The sequence below is a fragment of the Capra hircus genome, chromosome 28 (genome assembly GCF_001704415.2).
Source record: "Capra hircus breed San Clemente chromosome 28, ASM170441v1, whole genome shotgun sequence".
In the NCBI taxonomy this organism is placed as follows: Eukaryota; Metazoa; Chordata; class Mammalia; order Artiodactyla; family Bovidae; genus Capra; species Capra hircus.
Window position 1 is genome coordinate 8,958,679 of NC_030835.1, and position 22,673 is coordinate 8,981,351.

Genomic DNA, 22,673 nt, shown 5'->3' on the forward strand with positions numbered 1-22,673 from the left:
ACTTCTATTATTAAACTAAATTCTGAATTCAGTTCGCAGGCTTGTTTTTGACTAGCCTCTTTTTATGCCTGGAAATGGCAAGCTATGATTTATGTACAATCACCAACCTGTCTTGAAAACTAAAGGCTCAGAACGAAAAGAAGTAATACTGTGAAATATAATTCAGGATGAAGTTTCCAACAAACACAGACTTGAAGCAAGATGTTTTCAAAATGCTAATATTAAAGTTCCCTGAAGTACAAAAGCTCTATCTAAAAGAGCTCTTTGATGCGCAAGCAACCCATTAATCCTCTGGAACCTAAACCACAATAACTCCTAAATTAAGAGGGGGAAGAGAATGCATTGCAGGCATCACATCTTTTTACTAACGTGCTCTCTAAATTCCAAAGATTCAATGACAAGAAGACAGTGTGGGAAGGGCATCCTTTGTTTCATCAAAAATTTTCAGAATTTTGTGGGTTTCAGGTTTCCAGATAATTATAATTCAATAATCTCTCCCATTTTCTCTCAAACTTCAGTTCCTCTTTTGGAGAAACATATGTGCAAAACAGATTACAAGACTATCTACCAAGCAAAGGATGAAAAATGGTGGGTTCCAGTTTGTGTTTAAGCTTTCAGGGTGATTCGAGGGAGACTTCTACACCATATTCCACTGTGTGTGCCAGGGCAGCAGAGAGGAATACAGGAGAGATCCAGGGGCATGCAGGCATAATCATCCCTCACTGTAACGGCAGACTCCTCAAGGCAGGTAGCAAATGAGCTCCAGCATTGCAGCTGAATTCAATGGTCTGATGTGGTTTTGGATGAAAATACCCAGCCTATTCATTTTCCATCTCTGCTGACATAAAAACAGTAGAGTATTTGCAGCTTATAGGCTCTTTCAGAAGTGGTATACGAAGCAGGTTATCATCATCACCCCCTCACCATCCCAGAGGAAGAAGTTAAAATTCAGAGAGATTAAACTGGTCCTTTGAGGTTCACAGTTATCACAGGATCCACGGCTACAGGGTGTTTTTTTTGGATTTTTTTCTCTTCTATTCCAGACTCTGTTATCCCTCCCAGTAAAGTTCCTAAAATATATGGTCATGACTGACTTACATTTACAATACTATTACCTACAAAGGAGATACTGTCCCAACGCTTAGCCAGCTGGCTGTCACCACTCCAGTGTAACGAACTTGGTCAGGGCCACGGCTCTGTGAGAAAAGTCCCAGCCAACAAGCCAACCTGAAGGACGCCTGCATGCCTCTGAAACTTCTTCTTGGGTTGTGTGCTCACCAACACTCAGTGTCAGTAACAAACCTGTTCATGCCAGTTGTTCTTACTATAATTATGTTATTTAGTTAAGTGTTATGTAAGCCAATGACATATGATTGCACAAATGAAAGATAATTGTAGTTTCTATTAAATTATAGCTGAATGTTTTGAAGAAACTCCAAATGGAGAGTTGCTGGGAGGGGGGGAGGGGGGAGGAAAAGAAAGAAAATTCTTTGAATTATATGAGCAAAAAAATTGTAAAAGAAAAAAATTTAAAGAAACTATAAAAGATCCCCAGGGCAGGGGGAATATTAGAGTATCAGTGAAAAATCCAGTTGAAATTCCTTCACCAGTATCTTTGGAGAAGAAACAAGTAATTAGAAGAGTAGCGTATGGGAAAAAAAAAAAAGATACTAAGCTCAAACTAAGAGATATAATTTTTGTTTTAATGCCTACATCAAGGTATGGGAGAATGAATGTTGTATATATTTGAACTTTTAAGCTGATTTAAAGTTTTATTTTTCTGGTTTTTAAACAATTACTTTTATAGATGTTTTACATTAACCAATTAACCACCAGCATAGTAATACCCCAATCAACGTATAACAGTCATTAAAATAAAATTTAAAATGAAAACATGACATTATGAAAACAAAGAATGGCTATAATAGTTCATGTTCAATTCTACAATTAATTGTTTTATGGACTCAGATAACAGGTACTGTCAAAATCAGTATGATTTGTACATCAATCTGTGTGGGACAATAAATGGTCATTAGTGTTCCATCAAGTTTTTTGAATCTTAAAAAACCTTTTTTAATTAAAAAAATAAATACCAAGACAGTTTGATTATCTCAACTGCATCAATAGGTATAATTTTTTCCCTTAACTTTCTTTATCAACCTAGTCAAACATGGCTTACCAAAAAGGTTGACTTTTAAAACAACTTGAAACAACATGGCAAGGTTAAGCATATCTAAGAAAATTTCTTGTAATGACTACTGCTTATACGATAAGCTAAGGAAATAAAAAGTAAGATAAAATAATCAAAAGTCTGTAAGGGGCCTTCAGACAGAGCCGTGATTCAAATCGATAAAAGACTGGATAAGGAAGGAGTCCCTAAGTCCTCAGAGAAAAAGTTGTAAATGCAAAACCAAACCATGTGTCCTAAGACTTTCATTAATAACCACATGAATGGATTTAGGTACATTTCCATCCTGGTATCACAAAGCTTTAAACTGAGTCTCTTTCTCCCTCCTGTCTTCCATATGTACATGGTTCTGGAGGAAACACTTTTTTGAGTATAGACAAGTAAAATCTCTAGACTCCAAAAATGTCTCAGTGGTATTTGCCAACGCAGTACCAGCTCTGTGCCTCACCCAACACAAAAGTCTGAAGATAAAAACAGGTTCATGGGGAGAAAAATGAATTCTAGTTCTATTCACAAGCAATTCAAATGCACTTTTCAGACTTAGGTTTATGGCTCTTTCTTTGCTCTTATATATTTCAGGGCCAGCTTTCATGTTCCATTTTCTACACCTCAGATAGAATACTGAGATATGTTTAGCACTGGATATCAGAGGTTATGAGGAAATAATTTCTACATAAGAAAGTAGATGAAAATGATCCTTCTTTTCATTGTGGTGTGTAGATGAGGAGGAGCTGAGAAAGCACGCCAGAGAGGAAGAGAGAGTTTGTTCCTCTAAACACTAGACCTCCTAGGATGGCACTGTTTTCAAACTCGGTACCCAACACTTGATTATGCCTTAACCTGGATGTAGAAACGTTGGTTGCTTTACTAACCAAAAGTAAGGAGTGAAGCTGCCACATACCAGCTTTTTGTGAACTTTTTGTTTTTCTTTCTGACAAACATGTAGATCAACACTGTGTTTAAAAAAAAAAAAAAAAAAGGCTATCCAGGAAATCGCACAGACAAGAGATGTCTGGAGTCACCAATCAAGCGTGCAAAAGGAACGTTCTCTTAGCACTCCCAACCCCTTCCGTTTCAGTCATGAGCAAGGGAGGAGGAAGACTGAGACCACTGCCTTAAGGCGCTGAGGCCAGATTAAAAATGGTTCTAAAGAGAACCTTGCTGAGTCTATGCCCACACCCCTGCCTGCCTCTTTTTCTCCTGTTAGGACCATAAAGCACAATGTAAGTGTCAGAAGAGTAAAATGCACAGCATAATTGACTAACGCAGGAGAGTCTCATAATCCTGTATTAAGGCCAGAGGAAATAAAAATGTACTCAAGCTGCAACATGTGCTCATAAAAAACCTCTCAATTGGATTTCATAAGAAATATTGATCTTGAACTCTGAATCCTCCCACTGTGGTTACCCCATATGGTTGGGGTGAGTCCTTTCTATGCTGGAATTCCTTTGATGGCCCCAATTCATGTGGATAAAAGATAACATAGGAGTAACTTTAAACAAATTATACTTGAGGCTGCTTATAAAGCAACTCAGAGTACCCTTGCTGAAAGACTGAAGAAGGTTTAAAAAGAATAGATAAGAAAATTGTCAATGTTATCAATGGAATGCTCCAAAATGATGTTTGGGTAAAGTCTGATTTAGATACACTTGGTTATACTAAAACTGTCATCCTACCATGTTTAAACATCAATGATACACTTTACATTATTTCTCTACTAAATATACTATTCAAGATTTGTGATCTTTCTCACTGGAATAAGCTATATACCTTCCAAATATGACCCAAAGAATAATCCATTAAAAGTGGTTGTGTTTAGCACTTGAATTTAGCCAAGATCTGGTCTTCTGTTAAATATGTTAAAGGGTGTTTTCTGCTGAGTAAAACAACAATCCACATTTGCACTGACAACATTCTACACACATGTATGCATTTCAGGTATGAAAATACAATCCAATGTCCCCTAAAAGGATGTTTATACACTGGTCAAAATTACTGTCTCTCTCCTGTCTGCAGTAAACCTCCCTGTGGATTAAAAGATTTGTAAACTAACACTACACTTACAGCTGCAGAGACATTTTGTAGGAAATAATCTCTTAGAGGCAGTATGTTCAAGATACTTGTCTTTAAAGCATCTGAAGGAAAGGCAAGTCCTGGGAATCCAAGAGACCCCAGTAACAAAGAAGAATGTTTTGGTCTGGCTCACGTTGTGAAAGTTGGAGAATGGGAAGAGTCCACTTTCAAGCCCTTCTCCCCCTCCACCCTACAAGTTCAAGCTTTCTTTGTTGTTAATCCTACAGAAAATCAGAAACAATCTCCTAAACTGGGCCTTCCCATAGCAAATATAACTTTTGCTTACAAAAATCCTATTACTCATTTGCAAGTGTGTTTATTCTAGAATGAACCAGTCTCTTCCACTCCAAAGAGCTACCCTGTCTTTACAGACAGTATCCTTCTGGTCGACCTAAGATAAACACAAAGACTCATTCTACAAGCCTTGTGTTCAATTCAAAAGCACAGACCCTGGCAATTTCAGAATTTGTGAGACAGTCTCAAGAAAAAAAAGCATCGCTGTCAGCTGTCTTCAGGGGCTAAAATACAACCCATGACTTTCATTTGGAAAAAAAAAAAAAAAGAAAAGAAAAAGCACCTACTGAAGTCTAAAGGTAGGAGCCAGAAAAAAAGGGAACTTTCTCTCCTGGGAACTTTGGTGACATAATCAAAACAAGTGAAAAATATTAATGCAAGATATTCAGGCCATTCTTCAGCAGTGTTGATGATCCCTCAAATGAAACCTTTATTTCCTTTTGTTAATCACCCTGCAATCTTGTACTCAAAAAATAATTAGATTATCATTTTTCTTTAAATTACCATACAACCTGCCTATTTAAACTCATCTTTTATGGAAACTACATAATCTTCCTTTCATTAAAATTTCCCTTGTTGATATAGACAAACCAGGTCAGTTTCTGCTGGATTTCCACACTCGTAAATCCCTTAATTCAACTCTTTGCCGGAGGTTTAAAAAAGAGCAGGAGCTGAACCTCAGATACACATAAAACAAATACTGCTTATATGTCTAAGTGAACATTGACACCATTTACAGGTTCCCCCCTCCCTTTTCCTTAGGGCTGAGAGCCCTGTCAATAATCATTATTTATTAAAGATACTGCCATTCCCGTCTACAGAATGTAGGAAGGGAGTATGGAGGGGTAGAAATAATTACCTTGGGCTTTTCTTTAAAGACCTCCAGAATGGAAAGCAAGGAAATCAATTGAGAAAGAACATGAAATATCCCCTATATTCAACCCTCCCCCGACATACACACAAGGCTGAGAAGTATACCCATACTCCATTATTTATATCAACTGTATAAAAAGAAGAGATCTAAAAAAAAAAAAAAACAGCCAAAAAAAAACCTGGGGTCTTCAGGATAAATGTATCTATTTTCAATCCACTGAACGTTCACACATACACTTGCACATCCTTTACCCATCCACCAAACTCAAGCAGCTAGATTTGCTGAGAGAAGCCTCTACACACCTCCTGGGAAAATGTGCTCTCAAAAATTACTGCTTCAGCCAAAGGAGAGAGAAGCGGCAAGTTACCGGCTTGCCTGCCATTCTGCTTTGTGGCAGATTCTCTTCATTCCCCTCTCCTCCCTGTCTCCCAATTTATCTTTTTAACCTTTATTTTTTTCCCCAAAGCAGAGTACAAACATCAGGAATGTCTCTCGTTGGACTTTACGCTCAACAAATCCAAAAAAAAAAAAAAAAAAGTTTCAGAGGTTAAATACCACCCCAGGTAAAACCATAGGTAGAGAAATGAAAATTTCCCAGATGACTGGAAGGTTGGTATTCCTACTCAAGAGTTAATGATGAGCACTCTTCCTTTCCCTCCAGATGCTGTGGCTCAAAACAGAAATACAATGTAAGGAGAGCACAGCCAGGCAGTTTGGGGAGAAAAGCTTTGCATAGAACTTGAACTGGCAGGCTGGGGGTTTGTCCTAAATAACCTTCACAGGTTGCACAAACTGTTCTCAGATCCTGATCCCCAGTCAGATTAAGAGGCTGCCTAAAATTTCCTTAGAATAAGAATGAGGTGGGGTAGTGGGAGAGTGGTGGGAGGTCAATTAGTCATCTGAAACATTTAAAAAGATACAGTCACATCTCCCAGACAGGCAGAAAGCTCTCATGCTTGGGGTAACTGACCAGTGCTGGCAGCAACTGAGACAAGGTTGAAGAAGCTATATTCAAAGAGTGACCTGTTTCAAAGGAGTTGGATTTTCTCATCCTTGAGTGCAGGGAAGTCTGGCCCATTTTGCCTAGATTTTTCAGGCATAAGGGAGGGGAACGAGGTTCACACCCCACCTTTGGGAAATGAACAAAGCAAATGCTTGGCAGAGCTGAAAAAACTCCTCCTCCTAGAGAAAAGGCAGCTCCGCAGGGCTCCCTTCATAATTCCCCTTAGTTAACTCACTCTCGGCAGACAGAATCCTTTTCTACACCTTGGAATGTCCATGGGCAGGGTAGGCAGCTATCAGTTTAGCCCTCCGCCATGGTTCGCCTCCTTTCCCTACCTCCCACAATGGCTTCTAATTAACCCTTCCTGGTCCCTGCCCGGGTCAGGGCTGCTGGAATTGTCCACAGCTTCACTGTACCAACATCTCCATCAAATGACCACACACAACCCCCAGCCCACCCATACACGGACACAACTTCCCTCCGCGGTTTAACGTCGGGCAATGCTTGTACATTTCCTTTACTGCTTCCTACAGGCACGGAAAGGGCTCCGTCCTTTGGGGAAGGCCCGCCCTCCCTCCCCAGCTTTCACCAGGAGCTGGATCCCAGAACTCGACAGCAGGTCTGCAGTGAAGAGGGATCGCACTGGCTTTAACCCCTTGAAGGGAGTTAGTTCTCATTTGGGACTCAGTGAAGTAGGGCCCGTGGAGCCTGGCTGACCATCTCCCTCTGCTTCATTCCACCTTCTCCCCTCACAGGGGAAAAGGCCGGCACCTTTTTCCTCCCCTGTGGCCGGTTTTAATTCTCTCTCTCTATGTTCCAATCCAGGGCTGGGGATGAAGGATGCTAGAAGCGGCGAGGGGAAAAGACAGCAGGAAGGCAGAATGGAAACTCAGCAGTAAATCAGAGTTCAGAGAGTGTTTACTTACGAAATTTGGGGCTGGTGCTAGTTTGTGGCGTGGTGGTGGTGGTGGTAGAGGAGGAGGACGAGGAGGAAGAGGAGGAGGCAGCATCTTGAAAAGGAGACAGAGTCCAGGAGGGAGTAGAATCGTGAAGGTAGGAGGAGGTAGCATACGCCGCAGTGGGCCAGGAGGGCATGGCCTGGGTACTGGGGGTTCCTGGCACCGGGGGTCGGGAGCCCGGAGTGCTGCTACTAAAGAAAGGGGCTGTCGTGGGCAAGACCGTCGGGGGGGCCGCAGTGTTCCGTGCCGTGGTGGAGCGCGGGCTGGCCCGGATGGGCACCCGGTGCCCGGGGAAGCGAGTGGGCGCCCGCGTGATGGTAGTCAGGCGGGTGCTAATCCGGTTGGGCGTCCTGGAAGAGGCGGCACCGCCGGCGAAGGGGGTGGCGGTGGACGTGGTGGAGGTGGTCGTGGTGGTGGTCTCCATGGCCTTGGGGAAGGAGCTGGGCTTGGAGAGGAAGAAGGGGTCCTGGCCCATTCCCTTGGAGTCCACCAGGTCGGTGGGCACGTATTCCTTGACGGAGCCCACCACGATCCATTTGAGCAGCATGAGGCTGAGCCCCAGGCCGATGAAGCCGATGAACAGAGGCACCACGCACAGCCACGTCTGCTGCCGGTTCCACACGATGCAGTCGCTACAGCGTAACTCCCGGGGGGGCTCGGCCGCCCCTTCGCCGCCGCCGTCCGGGCCCCCGCCCGCCGCCGCCGCCGCCGCCGCCGCCGCCGCAGCCGCCGCGGTGCCCTCCTCGGCCGAGGCGGCGGCTGCCGAAGCGGCTCCAGGTGGCGAGGCAGCGGCCGCCCCTTCACTCATCCTAGGAGCCGGTCTTCACCTTCGCCCCCCGAGGGCCGCGCCAGAGGCATGGGGCCGCGCGGGCCGGGCGCGGGCGCGGGCTCCGGCGGCGGCGGCGGCGGGCTCGGGCGCAGGCAGCGGCCGCGGCGGCCGCATGCAAATCGGCTCCCTGCCCCCACGCCCCTCCCCCCGAGAGGCGGGCGGCGGGCGGGGAGGAGAGGAGCGGGGGAGGGGACGCGGGCCGGGGAGGGGGCGGCGAGGAGCGCGGAAGAGGGGCGAGACGCGCCCCCGGCTCGGCCGGCCGGTCAGGGAGCGGCGGGGCGCGTCTGCTGCCCGCCAAGCGGCCTCCTGCGCGCCGGGGCCCCGCGTCTGCTGCTGCTGTTGCTGCTGCTGCTGCTGCTGCTGTTGCTGCTGCCCGCCGCCTGCAAGCGCTCCAGCCGCGCCGGCATCCTCGGGGCGCCGCACCCGGCCCGCTCCCCCGGGCGCCCGCCCGCGCCGCCTCTGGGCCTCGCGCCGCCTTCAGGGGCCGAGCCGGCCGCCCGCGGCACGCCGGGCGCTGGAGAGCCGCATTCCGACACAGGGGGCCGGCCTGGCCGCCGCCGCACGCCCGGCCCGCCGCGCCGCGTTCCTCGGCGGCTGCTCCGCGAGTCCGGGCGGCAAGGTGCACCTGTTCTTCAGCCGGCCCGCAGCCAACCCTCGGCCAGCACTGTCTGCGAGAGACCAATCCGAGCGCAGCGCGGAGGGCGAGCGGCCGGGCTCGCCTCGCTCCCGCCGCCTGCGGCTCGGCGCCGGCGCCGCTGCCCAAGAGAGTCCAACTCCAGCGAGCTGCGCCGCCGCGAGCCCGGGGCCGGCGACGCACGGGGCGTCCGCGGAGGGTGCTGTCCGACCCGCCGCGGAGGGAATCCCGTCAGCCCGCAGAAGATTCGGGGCACTGCCCGGCGCCCCTGCCGGTTCACATTCCCAAGTGGGAGACGCGAAACGGAAGACCCCGTCGGGGATCCCGGGAAACAGGGACCCCGGGCGGGAGGCGACTCCAGGCGGGCGCTGGCAGGCAGGCGGGTGCGGTGTGTGAAGCCGCGGCGGACGGGCTGGGCTTCTGGCAGAGTAGCGCCTCCCACCAACACCCAATGGTGGTTTCTTAACAGGTACAAGATGAATAAATGATCCAAGCAAACCCCCACTTGCAAGTGGCAAAAGCAACTCCCGACCCTCTTCTTGTAGCCCCTCTCCTTGCAGATGCAGTGGGGTCAGAGCCTGAAGCTGCGGGGCGAGAGAGCTGGGGTGTGTGCGCGTGGGAGGGTGTCTGTGCGCTTCTCTGCGTGAAGGCGGGCGCTGCTAGATGCAGAGCCCTTTCCCACCGACTTCCTAAAAGAGATGCTGGTGAAACAGACCTTTGTGCAGTTACACCTGGCAGATACCTCGTAGCCGATTTGCGATAACTTACCTTTTAAAATATTGTCTAAATGTAGATGTACGTGCAAGTGCGCACGTCACAGGACAACTGATTGTGAAAGGTAACATTTTAGACGATTCGGGTTGGTATACAAAATTCTTTCTTTTCTCTTCTTTTGAATAGAGAGGCAGCTGTGTACCTGTGTCTGAAGAGCAGTGTAGGACCAGCCTAAGAAGAAGGGATGAGGGGGTAAAGAGCCAGCATCAGCATGGTTTATGCTGATGGTGCAAAACCTCGCTAGTCATCGCTTCCTAGATTTCCTGCTCTAAAGTGGAAACCGGAAAGATGTTTTTACAAGCTGAAAGAGAGGTTGAGGATGACAGCCTCCCAATACACTTCCCTGCACTGTATGATTGGCGCTGATGATGAAAACAGCATTCTCTTGGCTTGTAATAGTTTCCCCAAAGATGAAGTTTTCCAGGTATCCATTTTATTCACAGGTGGAGAGCAGAACAGCACAGTGAAAAGACTGCAAGGAGAGGATACATTGAAACAGGGAGCCCCTGGGATTTAGTGCCTACCAGAATATTTTGATCAGATACGGTGAATAAATTACTTTTGATGGCAGTAATGTGGCTGTCACCTCTTCCAGCTATAAGATTAAGATTTTCCCCATAGGAAAGCTTTTGATTTTTAGTTTGATAGAACATGCTCTAATCCAGTAGTGCTGAGTTAGTTACAAAAACTGCACGTGAAAAAAAAAACAAAAAACAAGCCCTTGAATCTATATTCATTCATCTTTCCATCAGTGAGTACTATTAATACAGTTTTATATTATGTAGAATATAGGTATTATAGTTTCATATCCTAGGTGAGAGAAACAGAGGCTCAGGGCGACTTTATTGCTTACAGCGAGCAGAGCTCATATTTGAGTCCCCGTCTTCAGAGCCTGAGTGTGAAGCTCTTTGTCCAGCGTTGTACAAATGCAGGGCACAGTTCTCTTAAGTGAAAATTGACCCAGTCTCTACCATCTGTGGGTGCTGGGCAGTTACTGGCCAATGTTTCCTGTGTCACAAGTGAAAGTTAGGTTTCACACAAATATGTGAAATTATAGCAGGTGCTGCTGCTGAGTATATAAGACTGAAAATTACTTTTCCAAAACATTACTAATTCATTGGTCCCCCATTATTCCTATGGCCCTTGCATTCTTCCTTCCCCACTGAAATACGTCTAGTGTACAGAACAGGATGTTGTAATGCTGCTGTGGGGCAAATGCTCCCCTGAAATTGCATTTGCACAAAACTCCCCCCATGTTGTCTCAGTGCTCCCCAATGCCTTCATCTACCTCTCAAACTCCCTCCACTTCTCATTTCCACTTGGCTTTAACAGCCTATTCACAGTTCCCTGTTCAGCTCATTTTCTCCCATCTCCCAAGCCTCTGTACTTGACTACCCATTAGCTTCTCTCATGGTGAACATCATCACTAGTGGAAAAAGGTAAAGAAAAAAAAAAAAAAAGAGCCCATTACTTTGATAGCCTTGTACTGGGGACCAGGGTGTATCAGCCCGTCTAAAAATGTCTGGCTGGTACAATCATCATTAATTTGCAGTTTCACTGTGAGGCTCCCTCGTAGCAGGTGGTAAGCACTAGAACTAGAATTGGGGGCAGAGGGTTCCACAGCTGGGTCAAGGACAAGTGGTAGACACTCTCACTGCCGATGAGCAGCCAGCTGCTCAGTCCCAGGGTAAGGCAGAGTCCCAGTTTGGTGACTCACAGCTCCCTGAAGCAGAACTCTGGCCAAAGAGTTTCACACTCCGATTCTGAAGACAGGGACTCAAGTATGAGCTCTGCTCCCTGTAAACAATAAAGTCCCCCTGGGCCTCTTATTTTTCTCACCTAGGATATTAAACTATAATACCTACATTCTACATAATATAAAATTGTATGGCTAAATGTATTAATACTACTCACTGATGGCATCTTTTCAGCATGACTTTTAGAATACACTAGAAGCCAGCTTTATTAAAATGTATTAAATTATCACATAGTCTAAATAAAGCCTTTCCAAATCTACTATATGGTCCTCAATCAAAATACAGATTATAGAGACTTCCCTGGTCCAGTGATTAAGAATCTGCCTTCCGATGCAAGGCACATGAGTTCAATCCTTGGTCAGGGAACTAACATCCCACATGCCACAAGGCAACTAAGCCCTCAAGCCACAACTACTGAGCCTGTACATGTGCTTGAGCTCTAGAACCTGTGCTGTTCAATAAAGAGCCTGCACACACTGCCAGTGAAGACTCAGAGTAGCCACAGTAAAAAAAAAAATTGTTTTAATAAACAAAAAAAAAATACAGATTACATCTTTCAAAGCACATTCTTGTTCTTTTGATATAATTATCTGAAAATGATGCCTCCTATGGTTTTTAATGCTGAGGCTAATTATTTAGCAAAGAAAGCTGTCATGACTTATTAGGGAAGAGTTACCCATACTTCTCCATACTCTTCTTGGGTATCTCTACCTCCTATATAGAGAGATATGGCTTTTCCTAATAAATGGGCGTGGTATAACTCAGCCTCTGCTGATCTGTATATCTGCCTGAATATGATCCCCTTCTAGATGTCTCCTGTCTGATACACCAACACATTAAACTCAGAATTTCTAATGATGATTTAAAGCATTTCTGAACTACTTTTCTGTTAAACTACAATTTTTCCCTTCAGTGGCATCAATATCTCATATCCCAAGTTCAATTAGCCATCATCATTAACAACACAATATGGCTGTCCTGGGTTTCCTCCTCTGTAAATTCTTTGGCAAAGGCCCATCCTTAGAACCACAAGACTGGAAGTGAATTTCATGGCCAAACACCTCCAGTGTGTCATGCCTCAAAATATCCCAGGCCAGCAGTCATAGAATTTAGCCTGAACTTTAGAGAAGGTGTCGTTTTGTGCTCTAGAGAAGACCACAGCCTACAGACAGTATACAAGTACGGAGGTAATTTTAAAAATCTTTGGGTTGAACGAAAAACCTGCCTTCGCAGGCTATTTCTTGTTCAGTTGCTTAGTCGTGTTCAACTCTTTGCAACTCCATGGACTAGAGCACCCCAGACTTCCCTGTCCTTCACTATCAGAGTTCGCTCAAATTCATGTCCATTGAGTCTGTGATGCTGTCTAACCATCTCTTCCTCTACTGCCCTCCTCTCCTTTTGCCCTCAATCTTTCCCAGCATCAGGGTCTTTGCCAATGTGTCAGCTCTTCACATCAGGTGGCCAAAGTATTGAAGCTTCAGCATCAGTCCTTCCAGTGAATATTCAGGGTTAATTTCCTTTAGGATTGACTGGTTTGATCTTCTTGCAGTCCAAGAGACTCTCAGGAGTCTTCTCCAGCACCACAATTTGAAAGCATCAGTTCTTCAGCACTCAGCCTTCCTTATGGTCCAACTCTCACATCCACACATGACTACGGGTAAAATCATAGCTTTGACTATACAGACTTTTGTCAGCAAAGTGATGTCCTACCATACTCACACCCTTTCTTCTTAGCTCATTGATGATATAAATCTTGCAGGAACTAGGTGCCAGGCATGGAAGATGCAACAAAAAACAAAACGTATCTCCCCAGCTTCATGGAAGTTATATTTTAGTGGAAGAGACTGACAATAAACAAAATAGATACATTCTATATCCTACCAAAAAGTGAGGAGTGCTGTTTGATATGTTGATATGATTACACAGAACATCTCTTCTTCAATCCCAACATTCCCAATCTGTTTACCATCCTCTCAGGCCAAGACAAGTTTATACTCTTAGGAGTAAAAGGGTCCTCTTTTATTAGCTGTGTGTTCCCTGGATAAATGTATTTACTACAGATATCCGTCTGACTTGTAGAATCATAATATTCTTCATAATATCCCCTGGAATCAGGTGTGTAGGCAATGTGATAGCTCAAGATGTTTCATGAAGTAAATACTTTACAAAGGGTGAGTGTGGTTAACCTTCTCCCCATGATTTCATGTCCCTTATTCCCTCTTACTTTAGTGCACTCCTGTGATTGTAATGATACCCACTCCATAATATATAATTATGATCTTTTTAAAAAGAGAAGCCAATTGTTTTCTTCATAGGTCTCAGCAAATAACCTTATTTATTTATTGTGGGTGCTTTATGTCTCATACATAGGATGCATTCACAATGTATTGGAAAATTTCCCTGGAGGAAGTGTGTGTTCACACTATCTTGACTTCAAGGACTTGTACATTATATTCTAATGCCATAAATAAACAACCACAATACTATGTAAGTTCTACAGCCCAAAAGTCACAAAGCAGAAAGGTGAAAAAATGTCAGTGACATCCTAGTCACAAAAAAATGTAACAATGTTCAAACTTAAGGTATTGTCACCTAATTGCACCCTTATGAACTAGGAAATGCTGACTGCTGTATAATAGAATGTGAAATTAGAAGTTTTGAATGAGACACTAAGATAAGATAAATGTGAAACTTCAGTGGAAGTTGCCAGTTCCAATGCCAAAATTTCAAAATAGGTCAGCTAAGAATTGGTAGATGACACAACACACCAGAGATCAAGGGAGGATTTTTGTGAGAAGCATTTCTTTGGCAAAAGCTGTGCTCTGAGTTCACAGGGGAAGGAATCCAAGTACAGAGCCTCATTACACCAAGTCTAGTGAGAGGGGTCTCAAAGGAGCCCTAAAGAGTTCAGTATAAGATCGTTGGTGTTTTGGCAGCCCTCATTGGGTTGGAATAGACATACAAGCCTCGGGAATCTAGTCAGGAGGTGGTTAAGTGGACTATGGCAGCAGAGGGTACTTTAAACCTCTGCCATGCCAGGAAAGCATGAAGCCATCCTCCAGTGGTAGAGTCCAGGTGCAATATACGGTACGTGTAGAGGAGATGCGGGAATAGACAATGAGCTGGACACTCAGTACTGAAGGATCTGAGTGTCACAGTAAGATATTTATGTAATTTTTGTTTTGCATTAAATTACCACCCATTCTTTAGGGTACCAACATGGGTACTTTATCTTGGCACTCAGAGTTGCCATCTGTCAATACTTTTGCCTTTCTCTCTCTGCTAACTTTACCAGTCATTGATAGACATATTTTTCTTATCTCACTTCACTACCCAACTCTGTTCTTTTGAAATCATCTTATGAGATCTGAAATTAAAGGACTGGTAGATGAGAGGTTGCCTTGACAATTCACTGATCAAGCAACCACTGAGGATGTGGAGCTCTGGAAAGTTTCAAGGATATGTCCTCTCATCATCAGAAACAAAAGTCATGGGCTCAGGTTCTCTATCCTCTCAACACTGCAAAGGGGTTTCCATTTGGCAGTTCACAAGCTTCATAGCACTCCCACATGAACCTGAGTACAAGTAAAGGGTAGGCACAGATAGAATACAATGTACAAAGCCAGCTTCCTGAAATAAATTTTCTTATAGCTGAGGAAGAATCATTTCTGTCTCAAACTTCATTATTCCTATTTTTAAAAAAAAAAGGCAGTTTAATACAACTGCACATTCAGAAAGAGTTGATGTGAGCTCATGTTGATACAAATAATGTTTTGGCTTCATCTCATCTTGCTTCTAGAAATCTACATTCTGCTTCCTCAGATTTGGGTATGAAACTTTCATAACACCCTACAGGGAGAAAGCCATCAGATAATTTCCCTCGACTCTTCATGGTTTTTCTCTTTGTCTGTACCACTGGGCTCCCCCACTGAGCTATGCAGAGAAGCCTGAGGACAGACAGCCTTGGCACCAACTCTTGAGACCTTCAGTCACAGTAGTTTGTGTGATCATCCTAGGCCTAACTCCTTGCTTCATCTAATGGAATATAAAGTATGAATTCAGAGGGCTTCCCAGGTGGCTCAGTGGTAAAGTGTTGAAGCTGCCAATGCAGGAGATCCAGGAGACGCAGGTTGGATCCCTGGGTTGGGAAGATCCCCTGGAGGAGGAAACGGCAACCCACTCCAGTATTCTTGCCTGGAAAACTCCATGGACAGAGGAGCCTGGTGGGCTACAGTGCATTGCATTGCAAAGGGTCAGGCATAACTGAGTGACTGAGTACTCGTGAATTCAGAGTTATCTTCCCCCACCCACAACCTCTTCCAAAGATTATTGATAGCCTGAAAAGGTTTTCAAGTGTTCTACAGTCTCTGATTTGCTGTGGCACATTCCGAAATTTGTCCTTGAGATAGATTAATCATCACTAAAGGAGAGAGCAGAAATTTTGGAGTCAGACTTGAATCTGACTGTGTGATGTGCCTAGTGCTGAGGTTGGCAGCTCAGAAATGGTGGTAAGTATTCTTGTTTCATGAAAATCCAGATTGCCTCAATGGCGCATGCTCTCGAGTCCACCTTTTCCAACAATTTTGCAGAAGATTTTACACAAGTTTGGCCCTGCATTGTCACCATTAACAGGCTAGATATTGATGAGGTGTGTAAACTTTAGGAGCAGCAAGGAATAACTGCAGAGAAACACTGGCCTCACAGCCCCAGGTGATGAATGTACACCAGCTCCTTCCTTGGTGTGCCGCTTCCCACCCCTCAACACACACCACATGACCTCCTCAAAGGTGACTCACAGAATAACCAAGGAATAAGATGCAATAACTCACAGCAGATTTGGCCCGTCTGTTTTGTCTCAAAAAAGAAAAGAAAAGGATATCCCAAGAGGACAAAACTTGCTTGGTGTTTATAAATTGAGAAAGAAAGGAAGAAATTATCACCTGGTTTCCTTAGGGAATAAAACCAAAAGGTTAGGAACTCCCGGGTGCCCCAGTGGTTAAGAATCCGCCTTCCAGTGCAGGGGATGCGGGTTCAATCCCTGGTAGGGAGACGAAGTTCACACGTGTCATGGGCAACTAAGCCCACACATGACTACTGAGCCAGCTACGGAGCCTGCACTACAACTGGAGAGAAGCCTGAGAGCCATAACTAAGACGTATGCAGCCATATAAATATTTTAAAGTTTTTTTTTTTTGAATATTTTGGTTAAAAACAGACAAACAAACAGATCCCAAAGGCTAACAGCACTTAACACTTGTGAAACATACTCCAAAAGGTTTTGGAGACTTATCCTGATTTGGGGACTTTAAATTTGGTGAAGGAGAATTCCCTGTTTTAGACAAAGAGCTCAACAACGGTTCAAATGCGTGTTTATATCTGGATGTGACCATATCTGTGTGTAGTGCTAAAACCAAATGCAGACAGTAAAGAAAAGAAAGGTTATTTGAGAACTGCCTGGTGATGAACTTGCCCACCGGCTCCAGAGTTTTGCTTGAAGTTATTTGAATGGATTTATAGTGCTGTCTAGCATCATTGGCTGGAGTAAGGAATGCAGCCCAGATAGAAAGATCAGAAGGGGTCAGTATGTGCTGTGACCTTGACTCATGGGGAGGAACCAAGAGTGTTTACACCTGGAGAGGTTTGTAGTTAGATGAGTCTCAGTCAGTCAGCTTAGCAGAGAATGTTTGTCTCTGTGTCTATCTAGTTTCAGGGGAACAAACCTAATCTTGGCTAATCATTGGTGTGATAAAAAACAAGACATTAGAGGGTCTATATCTGCCCTTTAGGGCAGGTTCAAAAAAAAAGGAGAAAGGTCTGTGTTTGGCCACATCACTGCTAAATTAGGAGGGTCATCTGTGAATCTTATGGGACTCAAGAGAAAGAGCTTACAAAAGTCTCATCTAAGTTATAAGGGGAAGCATGTTTCTTGGTGGAAGCACATTTCCAGGAAGCCATTTCCTGGAACTTAAAAGGGTAGAAAGATTTCTGAAAATCAAAATTGTGGAGATAATTCCCTTAATCCCAGGTAAAATTGTACATTGATATTAACATACATGTATAGCTCTCTCTTTTTTTATAGCGTTTTAAGAATGGATATGTGCTAATAATTATTAGATCAAATAACAGTGATGACATGTTTTATAGATTTATACTTATTTTTTACATGGGAAATACAAAGTAAAATTATCTGCCAATATTTAGTATCTGTGAAAACAGTGAAAAAGCATAGGAATTCCATCAGGATGAGAAAAAAATAGGTATCATAATTTGACAAAATATTTCATATTCTAGTTATCTTAACAGAGGGTACTTTAGAATTTAGAAGCCATAAAACTGTATCACAGTAAATCCTTTGAGCCATCAATATGATCTTATAAAATTTATAAAACCACAAACTCTATTAAAGTATTGTATTTCTTGGGAGTATGGCTAACATACATTTTTTTTTTAATTCAACTTCTCAAAAATCATTTTTTATTATTTATTATTTTGTTTTTATTTTCCTTTGTTTTTCTTCAAAAATCATTTTTTTAATTAATGTTGGAATGTAAGAATGTTAGAATGTTTTCACTTTTGAAAATAGACTTCTTGAGACATTTGATTGGCATATTTGACCAATTGTGTCTGTGCGTGCTCATGCGTGTGTATGTGTGTATGTACACTGGAATATGTAAAAAAAGTAAGGGAGGGTGTGGAAGCAGATTTGGTACTGAGTGTCTAGGGAATAAGGTGGACTAAGAATAGGATTACATGTATGGATGGGAGAAAACTATCTACAAGATGACAATGATTTGATTCCAAACACAAGTAAATTACAAAATGCAAAACCAGGTAACTCTTCAGGCTTGTTTACCCAAAGGAATTTCTCAGAGTTGGGAAATGCAAAGTTGAGCCCATCAGAGACTAACTAGGCCAACTGGCTCCCTTTGCACTTTGGGCAGAAAGCCAACTTTGCTTTGGAAGCAGAGAAGAGGAGTTTAGATGGCAGCCAACTGCAAGACTGATGGTTGCTTATATGAAAAACTCTCCACCAGGGACTGGGATAAGAAGATGCACTGAAGTCTGACCCCACCTTCTGAATCAGTATAAATGAAAACAATTCATAATCCCTGCTATATTGAACAAGACTAAAAGCAAAAATGATACTATTTATGGTTAATGCTTTTATTTATTTATTTATTTATTTTTAATTTTTTATTTTTTTTTTTAATTTTAAAATCTTTAATTCTTACATGCGTTCCCAAACATGAACCCCCCTCCCACCTCCCTCCCCACAACATCTCTCTGGGTCATCCCCATGCACCAGCCCCAAGCAAGCTGCACCCTACGTCAGACATGGACTGGCGATTCAATTCTTACATGACAGTATACATGTTAGAATTCCCATTCTCCCAAATCATCCCACCCTCTCCCTCTCCCTCTGAGTCCAAAAGTCTGGTATACACATCTGTGTCTTTTTTCCTGTCTTGCATACAGGGTCGTCATTGCCATCTTCCTAAATTCCATATATATGTGTTAGTATACTGTATTGGTGTTTTTCTTTCTGGCTTACTTCACTCTGTATAATTGGCTCCAGTTTCACCCATCTCATCAGAACTGATTCAAATGAATTCTTTTTAACGGCTGAATAATACTCCATTGTGTATATGTACCACAGCTTTCTTATCCATTCATCTGCTGATGGACATCTAGGTTGTTTCCATGTCCTGGCTATTGTAAACAGTGCTGCGATGAACATTGGGGTACATGTGTCTCTTTCAATTCTGGTTTCCTCGGTGTGTATGCCCAGAAGTGGGATTGCTGGGTCATAAGGTAGTTCTATTTGCAATTTTTTAAGGAATCTCCACACTGTTCTCCATAGTGGCTGTACTAGTTTGCATTCCCACCAACAGTGTAGGAGGGTTCCCTTTTGTATTAGAGAAAACATTAGGCAGAAATCTCAGAATTGTGAATTTGGGGATGATATAATGATAAAAATAAGCTCCCTGGGAAATATCCAATTAGCTAGGAAGTATCTCCCTGGCAAGTAGAAGTAATAGGAGGTGTTGGTACGCTCTTGCGTTAAGGCAGATTTGCAAATAATTATACACCATTTGCCACCCCCTACACACAGCTCTGCCCATTGTCCTTTTTCTCTCTGGAAATCCTAAGCCCACAATTAGCATTCCTAATGGTACTCCAAGGCACCCATATAACTCCTCTGGGCAACTGACAGAAAAGCAAGAGCGCTCTTAGGCAAAGGACGATTTGTTTCCAAAACTAGAAGCCCAAATGCACCCTTACTTCTCTGATGATTGAGGTTATATATATATACACACACACGTATGCATATGGGCTTCCCAAGTGGTTCAGTGGGTAAAGAACCTGCCAGCAATGCAGGAGACACAAGAGACATGGGTTCAGTCCCTGGGTTGGAAAGATCCCCTGGAGAAGGAAATGGCAACCCTCTCCAGTATTCTTGCCTGGGAAATCCTATGGACAGAGGCACCTGCAGGGGCTACAATCCATAGGTTTGTGAAGGGTTGCATATGACTCAAGCGACTGAGTGTGTGTGTTTACATATATATATATATATATATATATGTATATATATATATATTCTTTTTAAGCAGGAGGAGAGAACCCTACTCTAGCCTCTAGAAATTCCATCTGGGCTTGAACAATGGCAGAAGATACCTCCTGTCTTCTCTGGGAATTTATGAGGGATCCAGAAAGATTTAGAAGTTACATTAAAAAGTTTAGTGAACACTAAAGTACAAGTGTGTTAAAGAAAGTCTACAAGTGTGCTAAAGAAAGGCCCCAGAGGGAACCACACCTCCCTCGCAAAAATCTTTCAAGCAGCCTTTCCTGGAAACCGTATTTGAATGACTCTTTGAAGTAGCAAGGGTCTCATCATTCCACAAGGCTAATGGGTAAAAAGTGACACCTTTCATCTTTAAAGCTTTCAGACAAACTTTACATTATTCAAGTTCCCCAAGCAGTTCCTTTTCCCTTTGGAAAGGTGGCCATTCTTCTTTCTTTTGCATTTAAAATATTTGCGTGGTTTGTGTATGTGTGTATGTGTGTGTGTGTGAGAGAGAGAGAATGAAGATACAACACCATAGGTCATCTCCTCTTTTGTCTCCAGGCCTTGTGTCAGAAGTGTCATCCCAGAGAAGAGGAATCTTGCACATCAAAGTTGGTCTGTCACACTGCTTTCAAAGAAGCCTTAAACTGAGTTGCACATAATTTGGTTAAGTGAAGTCAAAGGTCACATATCATTTCTGAAAATACAGGTATCAAATACTTCATGGATTGAGAAAGTATGTGTCCATAAAGCAATTGGTAGAGCTGATACTATGACCAGGAAATTCTTTGACATACTAAAGGATATGAGCAGTGAAGGGTCAGTGAACAAATAGGAAACCTGGGGTTGAATTATTACCACTCCAATAATCCTTTTTTTATGATGTTGTTTTGTTTTATGTTTTTGTTTATTTGGCTATGCCAGGTCTTAGTTGGGGCATGTGGAATCTTTTTTAGTTGCAACATGCAAACTCTTAGTTGCAGCATGTGGGATCTAGTTCCCTGGCCAGGGATTGAACCTGGGTCCCTTGCATTGGGAGTGCAGAGTCTTAGACCTGAACCACCAGGCAAGTCCCTTCAATAATCCTATGAGACTTTGGGTCTATAAAGCTTGGGCAATACTACCTAACTCCATCATTATTATGATGGTAAACATGGAAAACAATGTGAATATAATTTGCAAATTTTAAAACACTGTGCACATATTAAAAAGGACTCTGGTATACTGTCAGTTAATGTGATTAATGAAAAGTTACTATTTCCAATTGTAACTTTATATGGTATGATATGGAGGACATATGAATCTCACTATTTTAATAAAAACCTCTAATGAAAATGTAAAAAAATTTTTCTTCACAATTTTAATAATACGTGTCAGCCTTCTCTTTTTTCTTTCTCTCTAAGTACCGCTGTCCTGCCAGCAATGGTTTCCAGTGGTTGCATAACACCCAAGGGGCAGGGGCTAGGCCAGTCCTTGAAAACTGCTGCCTTGGATAAGTTCATAACCAAGAAGAGGAAACACTACATCCAGTGTCATTCCTTGCCCCGAGGAATTGGGGTGTAAGTAAGTGATTTGGATCCTCCCTTTGTCTTTTTTTTAAAGTGAAAATTAGTTTATTAACATGTACAGCATGTACACGTATGGGGCAAAGTCTTCTGTCATTTACAGATAGTTGCTTACTTGGTTGTTTTTGCTTTTTAACAATACAAAATTATTATTTTTTAATTTTCTTTTTCCTCCCTTTGTCTTAGTTGCCTTTATCTGGCTCCAAACACTTTTCTTTTGGATCTTTTGTATAGTTTTTTTTCACTCCTCTCAGTACATCAGGGGCCAGGAATTTTAAGCTCATGTGTTTTGTAAGAAGCCTCCCCCCACCCCTCCAGAAATTGACAAGCTGATTCTAATATTACTGTGGAAATTCTAATATGGACTGAGAAAGAACAGAGTAGGGGCGCTCACGCTTCCTAGCCTCAAAGCTCAACCACAAAGCTACGTTAATCATGACTGTTAGTTATAAGAAGAGACAGGTAGATCATTGGAGTACAGCTGAGAATCCAGAAATACACCCAATATTTATAGGACATTATTTTCTACCAGGGTGCAAGAAAACATCATGGGGACAAAAACCGTCTTTTCAGCAAACGGTGATATGAAGACACAATCACACACCAAAGAATGAAGTGGACCGTTTCATTCCATCATAGACAAAAAGACTGTAACTAAGAATGGATAAATACAAGAGCTAAAACGAGTAAGCTCTTTACGAAAACATATGTATAAATCTTTATTACCTTGAATTAAGCAAACAAAAACAAAAAAGCAGACAAATTGTACTTTGCATAATTTAAAAACTTTGTTTTAAGTGACATTATACAGAAGTTAAAAAAAAACAAACCAATAAGTCACAGTCCCCAAAGTCTACTAAATTCTTTCCTTACTTCTATTATTTATTTCTCTTTTTTTTTTTCACAAATGTAGTATACAAACAATGGTACTTCTTTTAATTTATATTTCTTTGATAATTTTAACCTATTGTATTTATATGTGTCCTATTTATATTTACTCTTTTGTCAATTGATTATACCTACCTTATTTGTATTTCTTTTCATTTTCCTGGTTAATGATAACAAAGCATTGTAAATTGTTTACTAATTTCAAATGTATTTATTTAGATTTTTTCTTTAATGTAAAAGTGTTAGTTGTTGAGCCATGTCCAATTCTT

At 42.8% G+C, this 22,673-nt stretch overlaps 1 protein-coding gene across 5 annotated transcripts in view; it reads right to left on the minus strand.

Moving 5' to 3' along the window:
- NRG3 (neuregulin 3) overlaps window positions 1-8,199 on the minus strand; it is a 1,229,096-nt gene extending 1,220,897 nt beyond the window's left edge. For all 5 annotated transcript variants that reach the window (XM_018042558.1, XM_018042557.1, XM_018042554.1 and 2 more), the window contains exon 1: window positions 7,359-8,199. In XM_018042558.1, the coding sequence (XP_017898047.1) occupies window positions 7,359-8,199 (841 nt within the window). The remainder of the gene's footprint in view (window positions 1-7,358) is intronic.